Source organism: Talpa occidentalis, unplaced genomic scaffold (assembly GCF_014898055.3).
Source record: "Talpa occidentalis isolate TD23 unplaced genomic scaffold, MPIMG_talOcc4v2.1 talOcc4.5, whole genome shotgun sequence".
Classification (NCBI taxonomy): Eukaryota; Metazoa; Chordata; class Mammalia; order Eulipotyphla; family Talpidae; genus Talpa; species Talpa occidentalis.
Window position 1 is genome coordinate 118,751,542 of NW_023604861.1, and position 14,117 is coordinate 118,765,658.

Genomic DNA, 14,117 nt, shown 5'->3' on the forward strand with positions numbered 1-14,117 from the left:
TGGCTAAAAGGGGGTACACTTCCAGACAGCACTCACTTTCTTAAAAGAAGGGTAGCTGTGTTGCTACTGCCATCCTTCACATTATTCTCACCTTGAATATGAGTGTGTTGCTTACAGCTGTGACACCCTTTCACGCCTGTGAGAGAAAGGCCTTGACATCACTGAGCCACTGAATCAATGCTGATAAACATTTGCCTCTAATTTTCTCATCATGTATGCAAAATAAACAGCTATTTGTTTGAAAGCTGTACTTGGGCTTTCTCCTACTCGAAGCCAAATGCACTCCTAAGTAATTGCACCTATCAAAAAAGACCTCTATGTAACATTCCAACGTCCAGGCATTTACATCAAGGACCGCAGCACGATGGAAAATCTAAACACTCAGAAGGAAGCACCCACAGAGAAATCATCCGCAAGTGATCTGCGCCTTTGCTGTTTAAGGACAGACCTGACTCCCCAGATCCAGTTACAACTTGAAACAGAAAAGGATATGACCAGAAAGCCCCAAAGCCTTTGAGTCTCCATATCGACTGATATTATGTGAAGAACTGTTAACTTCAAGCAGAAACTCGACTGGAATGTTCAACGAATGAAAACGTAAGTCTGAGTGATACCTAGTTTAGAAATGTCACAATTCAGCTGATAAGAGACAGGACTCCTGACCACCTTCTGCTCTAGAGTCTGGTAATGGCCATGATGGTCCGTCTGGCAGGCTTCTGAGAGAACCACATCTTCTCAATGGACACACATGGTCAAAGTATTATTATCTGTTACTCTTAGAATCAATTCATGAACTCAGCTATTTTCAGCCAAGAAACAGAAATAACTGGGCAGTGATGCTGAAGCTCTAAATGGCACATTCCCCTTCCGTCCACTGCGTGCACACACCCTGCAGCCAGTAAGTTTGATTCCACAAGAATAGCCCCTTGAGGAGCACGGCAGCTGCTTTATTTTGGACCCTCTCTGAGAACAGAAGGCAGTCAGCCTGGCAGAACGGGCCCGCTCCTTTAAACGGTGTCACCACATCTCCTGTTACCAGCCCTGAGGCGGCAGCCATGAGGGAAAGAACAGTCACTGACCCGCTGCCCCACTGGACTCTAGCTCCCAACCTTCAGTGTGTTCCACAGATCTCACCCATACTGGATGAAACTGGAAAGGAGGGATTACTTTCTCAATGACCATTTTGGGGTGCTCCATGTCCAGGGTAATTTCTTTTTAAGAGACTGACCATTGCTAACTTTTGCTTTTACTGGAAATGAGCTGACACTGACTCTGCAAGTTGCCATGAGGTTTCTGTGGGTCATAGCAGTTTAGTGCTTGCAAGCCATGCCCACACTCATGTCTAAAAGTTTACAAGGGGAAGCAGGGATCACAGTGATGAAGCCATGAAGAACAGCTGAAAAGACTATCCTGGAGCCCCAGGCCTCTTACTCAGGGCTGGAGAAGACACCGGAAGACGGGGGAGTAAGCTGGCGTGAGAGGAAGGCTGAGATGCAGAATCTGCGAGTCTTAATTGAACCCCGACTGGAAATGTCCTTTGGAAATTTCCCCACTCTGTCTTCCTCCTTGGGGCCTCCAGTCGGGCTCCAGAGAGCCCTTCTTTACACTTCTACTTCCAAGAAGTAACTCTTGCTTTCAGCAGTTCCTTTACTGATATTCATTCATTCTTTTTATTTCTATTCTATCTCCCTCTTTCTTTTCAGCTATACAACAGTGAAAGAAAATTCATAAAAAAAAAAAAAAGAAAAGAAAAGAAGTGTAACTTTAATCTTTCCTGATTTCGCTGTGGTGAGGTACACTGTAGGGATGCTCAGATTTTCCCTGTGAAACCAGTGTCACTGGCAGACCATGCTCTATACCAGGCCAGGGAAGGGGGGCGGCTGAAGGACAGCGCACCCCGGGAGATACAGGGACCACGAGGGGCCAGCTCTGCAGAAGCCGCTCTTCTGTGGTACATATTTATCGGTTTTGGATGACTTGAGAATGTGATTCAAAACGGTATTTTTCTAGGCGTGTAATGCACCAGTCATCAATGCTACAGCTGAAATTTACTGAAATGTGAAGAAATTGAAGTTTTACATTTTAAGACATTTTATGTGCTGCAACACACTATGGCTGGAAAGTTCAGAAAGATCAATTATGGAGTGGGTGACTAATTTTAAAATACAGCTTCTAGATCTATTCTAATCCCCAGGTGTAAGAGTAACCTTTGCAACACTGATACATAAAACAGAAAGTTCTAACATTTAAGATAACAATTCTCGGCGAAGATTCTCTCAAGTTACACGTACAGAAAGGAAAGTCCTCAAGGTGTGAGTTTACAGGGAGAAGCCCAAGCCAGGCCGCTCTACATGTGTGCCCTTGAAGAAACCTGACTCTGACAAGCCACACCTTGGCACCCTGATCTTCCGGGCAGCTCTTACTCTTCCTCTGGGATGAACTTCTGAGTCCAGCGAAGTATCCTACTAATGAATTTGGGCCAGTGGTCACGAGAGGTCTCCGCCCCCACGGCCCTTTTCCTAACCAATGCCAGCGTGCAGGCTCAGGTCCAGTAACCAAGCCCTGTGTTCCTCCTCAGATCCTGGTGCAAGTGGTACGTGAGGGACGTGTGCTACCTCCCATTTTAGTTAAACGTGTCCTGGGCTAGATGTGTTCACAATTCTTCCCTTTCTAGGCTTTTCTTTCTTACTTTGTGACTATTTACTTACAAGCAGAATATCAGATTGCTCGGTTATTCTTTGGGATTATTGCTCCATAAGGCAGGGATTATGTCAGTTTTTATTAACCTCGAGGTCATTGTGGCTCAAAGCGTTCCTTAGGTTTTATTAATGATTATCTAAATAGATATAAATTCAAGATTACCAGTGAAGAGATCACTCAAAGTTGTTTCTACCAAGAGTACATGCAAAGTCATGGTTATATATGAGCAGAGAACGACCAGCAAGCTGAGCCAAAACAGTGATAGTGATAAAACTATGCTGGGAACTAGGTCATAGATATCTTAATGGAGCCCATATGAGCTATTTCTTATACCAGAGAACATGGTGCAGTGATTAAGATTCTCAGATTACCGCGGCAGCTAATTACATCCAGGACTTTGTACAAAGGAGCTAATACCTTGGCAGTGGTGCTCGGCCACAGCAACATGTTACGTGGTTATCCCTTTAAGTTCATCTGATACAATTTTAAGAATATTATAAATGTGAACCCATGAAAAATCTGAATATTAACAAAGCTGGATATGCTGGTAGGACAACTGATTCTGACCACAGACTAGATAATCCAATGTAACAAAAATTCATAAAATAGAACGGTTTGTGTTTGTGTATTACTGAGCAGAAATGCCCTAAGCAGGTAAATTGGTTACTGACTTAAATTGAAAAAGTATTAAACATCACTATAAAAAGATCAGTGTGCTGTCAACTTGGTAATTTTATATATACAAATTAAATATCTTTTGGGGAAAAGCAGTATATTCTGTGTTAAGTAAAATAGCTACTGCAGTTAAAAATTCAGTAACTTCTGTTTAAAATCCTCACAAATTTTCATTATATTTGTTTCATGACTGCCAATTTAGCTGCTAAAGCCAGGTTATCTGAGAACTAAAAAGGAGAAACTAATAATACTCCTTGTACATGTGCAGTACTAGTCAGTGAGCTTGGATCTCAATTTATTAACATTACAGGTTTGAAAGGGTGAGCATTATGCTTATTTTAGTGGATTAACATACTCAGAATCTATCTTCACCAATGTTATACATTGCAAACATTTTAAATTTACATTATTTAGTAAAACTGCTCTTCATATTTGTGAAAAACAAAGGTGATTCACAAAATGACGTGAGATAATTTGGTGCCGGAAGACTAACTTTACTTAGGGATGTGCCCGAGTCTGAGATGTAGGCTTACGGAAAAAAACAGCAGAACAAAAACAAGCTTTTCTTTTTTTCCTGAAGTCACTTTGGGAACAAAGCCTAGTGGCTGCATAAATATGTGCTCAGTAGAAGGGAACAAAATCAGGATGCAAGCGGCCAGAAGTTCCAGCCTGGTTCTGGGCTCCAGTGGGCACGCTCCCCCCGGGGGCTCAGCCTGGCCTGCGGTGCTGTGGTGTCAGAGCTCAAGTGGCGGGCAGCCTCCCCGCCAAACACACCCAAAGCCCCGTGCTGGTTACCTGGACACTGCGGGCAACAGGAGTCCTGGGTGCGCAGGGGGTTCTGGCAGAGCAGCGGCGGGCACACCTCTGTCTCACACAGCACCCGCCCGCTGTGACAGGTGCACTGAGTGCAAGAGTCGATGTTCCACGTTTCTCCCTCCACAAAGTACTCTCCTCCGGGGGCGTGGCAAATGGAGGGGGTGCTGAGCTCTGGCTTCTGCACCACAAAGTCATCTGCAGGTGACACAAAACCCAAGCATAACAAGTTACTCATCTGCAGCCACACCAAAGCCTGAGGGATCTGGTGCTGTGTGCCTTAAGGGGCAGAGAAAGTGAACTGGTTACAGAATAGCCCACCCCACTCTTATCAAGAGGAAGGTGAAGGAAACACCCTATGTGTAGAAACATAAGGGCTTGGCAGAAGAGCTAGTTAGAGGGAGTAAGGTGCAAGTGGTTCGCTGTGTCGATAGTAATGAGAAGGCAAGGTCAGGGAAAGGACTCCTACTGTAGAGAAAAGGACAGAGGCCTTTTAGGGCATCTCTGCAACTGTGTAGTAGCAACTGTCTAGAATAAGGTCCTCTTCCATTCACTGAGTGCTGGCTATGGCCCAATTTCCATGCTAAAGTGCTTTAGTGTGTTACTTCATTTATTCCTTACACCGACCTTGTGAGGTAGACACTGTCAGCATGTTTACATATGAGGAAATGAGGGTCAGAGTATTAAGGGCAGATAAGGAATTGGAAGCCTAGTCTATGTTTGTTTGGATCACAGGTATGCCTCCAAATTAAACTGAACTTCCAACTGGCTTGAGCCCCATTTCATTATCTCAGGGACACCCACCGAGAGCTTTCATGCGCAAAAGTACCGCCTGTGCCGAGGAGGCCACACCCAGCGGGGCCAGCGCCAGCACTGGCACCCTGAGTGGGAGGCTCTCGTGGAACCGGCAGCCTAATAACCCTCTCCTGCAACTACACATTTGTTTGGCGATATCGTCAAGAGAGATAAGCGCTCAGAGGAGGATGAAAACGATGACTTCTTTCTCCAGAGGAGAGGTGGTATGGCCTCTTGGTGAGATGAGAAAGACAGAGGGAACTGAGTGCTGCAAACATCTGGAGAGGTACTGGCTGCTGCCCTGAAGTCGTGTCGGGGAAATGAGACGTGTGAAGACATTAACCATATCCGTGTAATCCAAGGACATAAAGCATTTCAACAAGGTGCTGGCCGCGCTGAGCCGTGCCGAGCAGCAGTCTGGAGCCTGCAAGGCCAGCTCGCAGCTAGGGCTGGGGGAAGTCAGACCCCGGAGGAAATACCCTGTCTGGGAAGAGACGCTCAGAGCTGCCATTTCCCAGGTCACAGCTGTGACTGTCAAGGTGGTTGGCATGAGCAAGACCAATGCTGGTGAGACAGCGCCGTGGCCTGTTCACAGTAAGGAGTTACTTTCAGACGGTTTTATCTCAAGAGCTTGTAAACACTGCAACTCTGACCAAGTGGAGAGATCACAGAAAGACGCCATTAGCCAAAGCTCATATTCGTAAGGAACTGGCCCAAACTTTCCAGTTTACGGGAAGTAGAGGGGAAGAAGATCATGGGAATGGAAACTGAGCTGGGATGACTTGATAAAAGGAGGTGTCTTTGTGTTTACAGAACAGGAAAACACCATTTTGAATAAGAGCATCGATAACTTGGTTGAATGGGTTCCCTTTAGAGAGGACCGAGAATTACTGCCTTGTAAATGCTGACATGCAGAGAAGTGGGCAGAAGTAAAACGAGTTGTTTTTGGTCGTCTTGTCTTGCTAACCCCTCTGCTGTACCATGTGCCTTAAAGCAAACCAGCAGCCAGAGATGGGCAAGAGAACAACTGAACCAGAGGCCGGAGAGAAAAACAAATCTCAGAACCCAAGTCACGGGTGCATCTTTTCTCAGAAGCCTTTACAAGCTGCTCTCATTTATCCCAAAAAAAAACCCAAAAAAAGAAAAACAGCTGATCGCTTCTCGGCCTTTTGGCTAAGATCAAGTGTAGAAAAACAGCTGATCCTCAAATGGAACAGGGGTAGACATACTCTTTACAGTGGGAGTCTCTGAATCAACAATTCTGGGGTCTCTCGTCAGAAAAATCTAGTGGTACCCCACAAACGATTTGGAAAAAACATACCTATACTTCCAGATGGATCAATATGTGTGTGTTTATAAATGTTTATCCAGGTATTCACCCCCATGAATACACCAATATTCTGCGTGTGCATGTGTAAGAACTCCCCTTATCTCCATAATACACGAGCTCTGGCTCCACTGACTCACAGGTCTTAGGTCAACCACTGTTCTCAATCACGTCTGTGCACCGGCGGCAGCTGATGGACACTTCTTCACCGAGAACGTGGTTAGCCAAGACCCGCAGGGGCCAAGGGGAACAAATGATTATTCCTTCCCTGTCTCATTCAACTGCTCCTTCGTCTCTGATTGCAGTGGGCGCAGTGGTTATTTAAATGTAGCAGAAGATGTGAAAAGACAAGTTTCCACACAGAGCAATCTGAACTAGGGGAAAAACACAAAACACACACTAGCTTGGTTCTCTACACGGGTCTTGGGTCACCTGTCATTTTGCTACCTTAGTTACTGAGTTGTGCAGAATGTCAGCGCTGAGAGGGACTGCGGTCATCTGTCTCCACACACCTCACCAGGGCAGGGAAGGAAGGCAGGTGAGCCTGGTGTGGGGAGGCCACTGGCCACTTTCCCTCCCTGGTCAGGGGAGCCTGCTGCAAGAGGCCCTGGCCTAGGCTCCGGGGTGCAGGTGGACTGGGCCAAGGGGAGACACAGGCCCAGGATTGCCCAGCGGAGATGTAATCACACCTCCAGAATCTGACAGTACCTCCAACTTTAAGTAAATCTAATGTAAGAATCAGGAGTCTTCACGTCTCTTTAAGATAGTCCCCCAGTTGACAGAGCATTTTACTTTGGGTAAGAGAGCTAACCTTTCTGTACTTCAAACAAAAAGTACCTAAGTATACTTTTCCCTAACTCAACATGGGCTGTACACAGGAAGAAACAACACACAGAAAACTGTGTTGTGCTCTTTGGATGAGAGGCACTCAATGAGTGATGGCAATACTCACTGCTACTGACAACCATAATTTAAACCCCCATGAGCCATAACTTTGTTCTATTTTCATGGTAACTTATTAAGATTATGAAGATTTTGAACGTTCTAGATATGTGGTCACTCTAAATTTTGTCCAGTTAGCAAAAGTTCCATAGTCATTCATTTAAAAAAGGACAACAGCTAGACTTCAATAATCTCTCTCAAATATTAATTTACAAATAATAAGCTTTTACTTAGTAAAACCCAGTACCAACCCCTTCCACTTAACCAAGATACAGTATCTGCAGATGTGGAGAATTGAAGTTTAAGTATAGTAGCCCACAGCCCTTTACACAACTGTCGTTCAGAGACAAATATAATTAAGTAGACCATGCAAAAATGTAATTTCTAGAGCTTTAAAATTTTCTCTGGTCTCTGGCTCATCACTGGTAGCGTCTGGTTGACTCTGTGGCTGTTAGAGAAAACCAGAGAGTCCCACGTGTCTGGGGGCTGTCCCCTGCGAGCCCCTCCCCCGAGTCTCAGACGTGATCAGGTCCTGCAAGGCAGAAAGCATTTGCTTAGGAGCGCACCCGGTGGCAGCCAGCTTTTACCTGAGCATGATGGGCAGCACTGTCCCGTAGGGATGGTGGGGTTGCCACAGGCAGGCACCGGGCAGGTGATCAGAGCACACATTTCCCGTCCATTGTGACAGTAGCATTCCCGGCACCCGTCATACCAGCTTTCCGCATTTTTATGATGACGGCCATCCTCGGACAGACATGTGCCTGACAGGACGGGTGGCCCGGCTGAAGCAGGGACCTCTGGACAGACAGAAGGCAGCCTGGTAAAGAAGCAGCTACTGCACAGGAGAAACAGCCTGTAGTGTCCTCGTCACTCATGCTACCCAGCCACCAAAACCAGTTCATGACATGCGGAAGACTCGGGAAAAAGTACGCTCTCAATTTTGCAGAGAAAAAAAATAGAAAAAAACCTGCAAATGTTTCTTGCCTATTAGGGTGATGACAGTTGCTTTTTACTTCCTTCGTTCCACTTTTTTATACTTTACAAACAGACATTAATTTTATAACAGATGTTACCTGTATAATTAACGTATATAGAACGATGACTCTAGAACTCATCCCATGAGTAAACATTAGGCCCTTACAACTACTAAATTTTTGTCTAGAACATGTGAAGCGGTGACAGGATTCTTATTTTCTCTAAATCCTTAAACCACCATTAAAGTCATAATTATCCACATTTGAAAGAACACAGAATAAACTTTAGGGATCTTTTACTGACGACTGTGGGTCATGCTGACAACTGGGGAGGGCGGCTGGCTGGGAGAGGGTAGGGGTGGGGGCACGCATGCGTGAGCACTTCAGGGAGCACTCTGGCTGCAGGAAGGCAGTGGGGGACCCCCGGACAACAGGCACGCCCAGGATCTGTCACTGCACAGCTACTGGCTGGAATTTAATGCAAGTTTAAACTCTCATGGAACAGTGTGTTAACATAAAATACCTGAGCAGAGTTGTTTAGCCACGCCTTGGAGGTCTATGGAAAGGGATCCTTTGTATTATTTATATCCACCCACCACTGGACAGAGGGAGACTCTGTAGTGGTCAAGGTGAAGGTGCTTTAGACTAAAGTTCCTGAGACAAGTAAAAATGAGGAGCTAAGAAATGATTGATTTGGCTCAAGTGCTTGCCCATTATAAGCTTACTTTAAATTCTGTTCTAGTTTTTACTCCACAGACATGGAAGGGAAATGAATGGTCTACAGAGAGTGACATTCATGTCAGAGTACACAGCAACCACTGAGAGTGTTTCACTGACATGCTGTCCTTCTGATCTGTTTCTGTGCCTCCGGTCGCCCTTGGCGGGGGAAGGGCCACGTGTCCACACTTACCTCTGCATTTGCACGTGAGGCAGCCATGGCTGTCCTCTTGGAAACCCATGGGGCAGATTTTACTGCATGGGAGCTCTGGACATTTCTTACAGCGACAGATGTTACAGCCGTGCTTATTCTTCCTGGGTAATTAAAATTTTGTCAGAGGTTAGAAAACCTAGAGTCTCAAATGATACCCAAGTGCTCAGACCAAGGATCACTGAAGTGATGATGTTATTAAGCAGAATGACTTGACTTTTGCTCTGAAAAACTTCTGGATTGATGTGTAACTGGTGCCCTGTGGCCATGACCACCCCCACCCATGACCAAGGTTTAGAAGCCTCGGCACTTGTGTGCTTCTGGGATGCAGCTATCAGAATCCCAAGGAGGCGAATGTTGATTTAATTAGAAAGGTAGGACTGTAATATAAAAAGATGAATGTGCAATTGCATGAGCAGGAAGGATATATTACAGGTCAGTGTGGGAGGCCAGCATTCAGGGACAAAAGTCTGTCTTTTGTTAGAGCACCAAGCTTCCGTACATAACCACATTCTTTCAGAAATTTCAGACACTAGTAAAAATTTTAATGAGGTTTCTACTGACACTTATGGAAGATAAAGGGAGAACTTAAGGACCTCAGAAGGCTACAAAAATGTTGATAAAGAAAAAAAAAGTCTTAAGAGCCTCTGCAGTCAGTGCCACATGATTACATCATTAGTTAGAAAAGAACAGCTACTGGAGGATGCCTCATCCACAGGGTGTGACCTAAGGCATGGGGTAGAGGGAAAAGGCTGGTAGACTTCCTTTTTCCTTTAGTAAATTAAGATTGTCTAATTGTTGTACCTACCAGAAAGGTGACATGAAATAATGAAACAAACACACTCATTAAAAATCTCAGCATGGTGAAAGTGGAGCGTTTCTGGACCTTATTTGTCTAAAAGGAGAATGACACTGCCTGCGATGGAAGCAGCCTCCTGCCCCCCAGCATAGAAGGACCGCTTCAGGCTTCAACCTAGCTGGCTTCCTGGGCCTCACACAAGGCGTGACTCCATCCACCCTCAAGTTTCATACCAAAGTGGCAACGGGGATGTTTAACTTACAAAAAGAAAAATCTCTATTCTTTCTCATCTTGGACAAATGAAGGGGCTCTAAGACAGCGTGTGGGAAAGAAACCCTTAGCATCCCACTGCCCAAGTGACAAACTGAACTACAGTTTGCTTAGTGAAACAAGCACTGAACACTAGGGCTTATTTATTTCAACATAATGAGAAAACGAATTAAATGAATTATTCATACTCATGTCATATATTGTATCATTTTCAAGATCCACTGAGTTAAGATAAAGGTGCCTTAGGTATCACTGAGGCTTTAACTGATTTGTTTGTTCATTCATTTATTCACTAGTCCATACCTCTGCCCTTCCCTCTGGAAGCACTCTGCACACCCACGGTTAAGGACTCAACTTAGCAGGCATGCACAGGGCACCGATGGCTGTCTCCACCCTAACATTCCCATATGGTGTCTGGCCAAGATTTCTCCTTTAAAGACTGTCCTTGAAACACATGTCGTAACTGATGCTGTACTCATTTGTCTACAGCAGTCAACGTGGTTTTCCTTGTAAGTGCTTGCCAACCGGAATACAAAGTAAAATCTGTAATCCTCCAAGGGATTCTTCTCCAAGATAAAGGTAAGACTTGAATGCATATTTGATTCTGAACTGTCATAATACATAATACTAAATGTTGTATAGTGGTGGTATATATACAACAGATACACTATAGTAGTTGTAACTATTATGACAATCATACTTTTTGTACATTAGCAGTTAAGCTAATAACTAACTATACTTTTATTGCAAAGATGTTTTAGGATTAAGAATAATGCTACTGATTAGTTCATTTGGAGAATTTTTAAGAATAAAGTCCCTAATTACAATTGGCTATCCAATTACAATTATAATTAAGATGTTTCTTCCCTGATGAACTAGAATTTCCAAGAGGAAGAATAAAATGATGACTTTAAGACAGGTAAGAGACAATGGATCCCTAATAATTATGAGCTCTATATATCAAGTTGGGAAGGCAAGAAGACCAAAACAGAAGGGAGCCAAGGAAGGAATGATAAAGCATGTTTTTAAAGAAACAACTCAATATAAAGGAATTAGAAATAGATGCTAATACACACATTAAAGAAATAAACGTGCAATGTCTATTTCTTTTTCTCCCTAGAATAATCTAGGTTTTCTCAGGGCTTGACTCAACTGGGAATATTTGAAAATACAAATCCTGGCCTTTGTCTCCAAGGAAATACTCTACTGCTACACTAAAAAAAGTATTATGAACTACAGATGGGCACAAGGTAAGACTCTGAGGCGTGGTAGGTGAGAATGATCTATAACTGCATGTGAGCAGCTGACAATTGATCTTGGGTATGGATTAAGTAGTTATCTCCAAAGAGTTACTGGGACAATTGTGTAAAGTGGTAACACTTACAACACTGGGACCTCCAGACAACTCCACCCCCTGGCAGCACGGAAAGGCCCTGGTATGGGAGGAGACTGCATTAATGGGCCCTAAAGGCAGTGTCCTAATAAGCTTCTGGCCCATCCTCATCAAACAAAACAAGTGTAGAAGGTCTGGACTCAGCATATCATTGGTTTGTTCACAGACACACACACAGCAGCTAACAAAAACAGGTAGAGACATTGCAGTAGGTTGCAGAAAATGAAGAGCAGATCCTCTGAATGAAGCCATACGTACAGGTATCCAAACGGACAATACTTGTCACAGATTATGGGTCTGCACTTCTTGGGCCGTGGGCGGCACTGACAGAGCTCACAGTTGTGGGCATCAGTTAGAAAGCCGAAGGGGCAGTCCAAGGCGCAGCCCCGCTTGAGGCTGGTGCACAGCTCCTCTCCTGTGAAGACACGACAGCAGGTTTCTTGCCAACATGAACAGAATGGAGCACAGAGATGCTTCAGTGCTGCCCCTAAATTCTAATCTTCAATGGATGTGAATTTCTCAGCTCTACCATAACATTACTGAGTTAAAAATGAGGCTGTGCTATTTTAGGTTTTCATAACAAAATGCATGTATTTTGGTACTAATATAATAAAATTAAGTCCAACCCTGAAAAGCAGATCTCTGAAGTGCACTCCCATCTGGCGCTGAAGGGCAGATTGATTATTACTAAGGTGTGGATGCAATGGAGTGTAGTTTTTCATGAAATTTGTTCTTATTAATCACCTCAAATTTCAGATTACCACTTAGTGTTAAACTGTGAAAATTGGGAACTTACACCCCAAATTTCATTATATAGTTTGCTTTTGCATGCATATCTTAAACATTTATACACTGTTTACCCTTATGAGATTTAATGTTGTAATACTAGAACTGCATTTAATACTGATATGAACAGGTAACAGAGTATTTCTTACCACAGCTCTAAAAACTGCATGTCTTATAACTTAACAGAAAGTGAAATATTCAGTGTTCCATTAGGTATTTTTCCCTATTGCTGACAAATATCCAGTATTTGGATACATCCAGTTAACTGACCAAAAAATATATGTGCCAAAAAATTATCTAGGTTAATGCTTAATTATCCACTATTTGAAATGTTCAAATTGTCCCCTTTGCAGAATCTGAAAGGATGTTTAACTGTCCTCTGTTAGCTAGATCATTATTTCAGAAAGAAAAAAAAAATAAGCTGCTATTAATATTAGTTTCTAAAATGATTTTTAAAGGGCATAAGGCTCTTAACAGAGTAATAACAGAATAAAAACATGTGTGATGATATAATCAAAGCAAGTTGAGACTTGTCTGAATTAAATGCAGAATTTAAAAGAATTATTTGACAGCAAATGTATGGCCGTTTTTGATGACTGGATTGGTAAGAAAGGAAGCAGAGATTATTTTTGTTAGAATTATAAATGATTATTAATAAATACTTGGTCATCTTTTAAGCATAAATACTGTAAACAATGCATAATAAGGAAAACAGAACACATTCATCCCCTCAAACACAAATTGTAGAATCTAAAATTAATGCTTAATTAAAAGTAATAGATGAAATGGATTCACATTTTACATATTTGAGTAGAGAATCAATTGTGAATCGGAGCTTGCAATACTTGAATATTTATTTTGTAATCTTTTAAAAAAGGATAGGACTTATGGTTACTTTTCCACTTTGTCATTATCAGAAACCTTTCGCCACACATACTTAGTGTAGCTACGGATCCTACTGTGAAGTGACTGGTTACTTATTTGGATCCTTAAAAAGCACAACTGTAAATGGCTCATTTAAAACTTTTAATTGTATGACTTGCCATGTCATCGTTCCTCCTCTTTCCCATTATTAAGGGAACGATAAAGGAGAGAAAACTTTCATCACTACATTTCTTTTCCTGAGGCTCAGAACTAAATTCTAAAACCCATTTTTCTCTAACAAGGATTTTTTAAGTTATGGCACCAGGTAGACTGCATGTTGGGAAACATGAATTAATAACACTTTGATAACTCCCCAGAGTCAGTATCCCCCAGAGACTGAATTCCCCTAACTGTGGAACCTGAGCACCTTTGTGCCTTTCTATTTCTGCTTCTATAAAAAAAGGCCTTTTCCCATAGACTTTGATCTAGATTGGTCTTTACCCTGAAGATCTGCTATATTCACCATTCAAGCTGAAAGAATTTGACAAAAAGTAAATCCCCCACCTCCAAATCATATACGGTGTTGCAAACCAATGTTACCTCCACAAAAAAATTAAGCAAAAATTAAGTCTGTCTTTAACTACCTTTGCTTTGCATACAGAGAGAATTTCAGACAAAGGATGCAATGTTAAAATACAAATGCAAAGACAGGCCGGACAGGAGATTGGCTTCCACGAGGGCAGGGTGTTCCAATGGTCCACTGACTTGGGGCATCTCGATACATGCTGTGGTCCAGACCTGCCTCAACTCTGCTCCCTAAGGGAGCTCAAGGACAGAGCTCTATTTTCTTT

General features: G+C 43.1%; 1 protein-coding gene across 1 annotated transcript in view; it reads right to left on the reverse strand.

Moving 5' to 3' along the window:
- The window catches only part of CRIM1 (cysteine rich transmembrane BMP regulator 1), a 171,368-nt gene that overhangs the window by 23,146 nt on the left and 134,105 nt on the right, over positions 1–14,117 (reverse strand). The window contains exons 9-12 of the mRNA XM_037528236.2: positions 11,875–12,031; positions 9,137–9,258; positions 7,840–8,049; positions 4,171–4,386 (exon numbers count right to left, since the gene is read on the reverse strand). Of these exons, the coding sequence (XP_037384133.1) occupies positions 4,171–4,386; positions 7,840–8,049; positions 9,137–9,258; positions 11,875–12,031 (705 nt within the window). The remainder of the gene's footprint in view (positions 1–4,170; positions 4,387–7,839; positions 8,050–9,136; positions 9,259–11,874; positions 12,032–14,117) is intronic.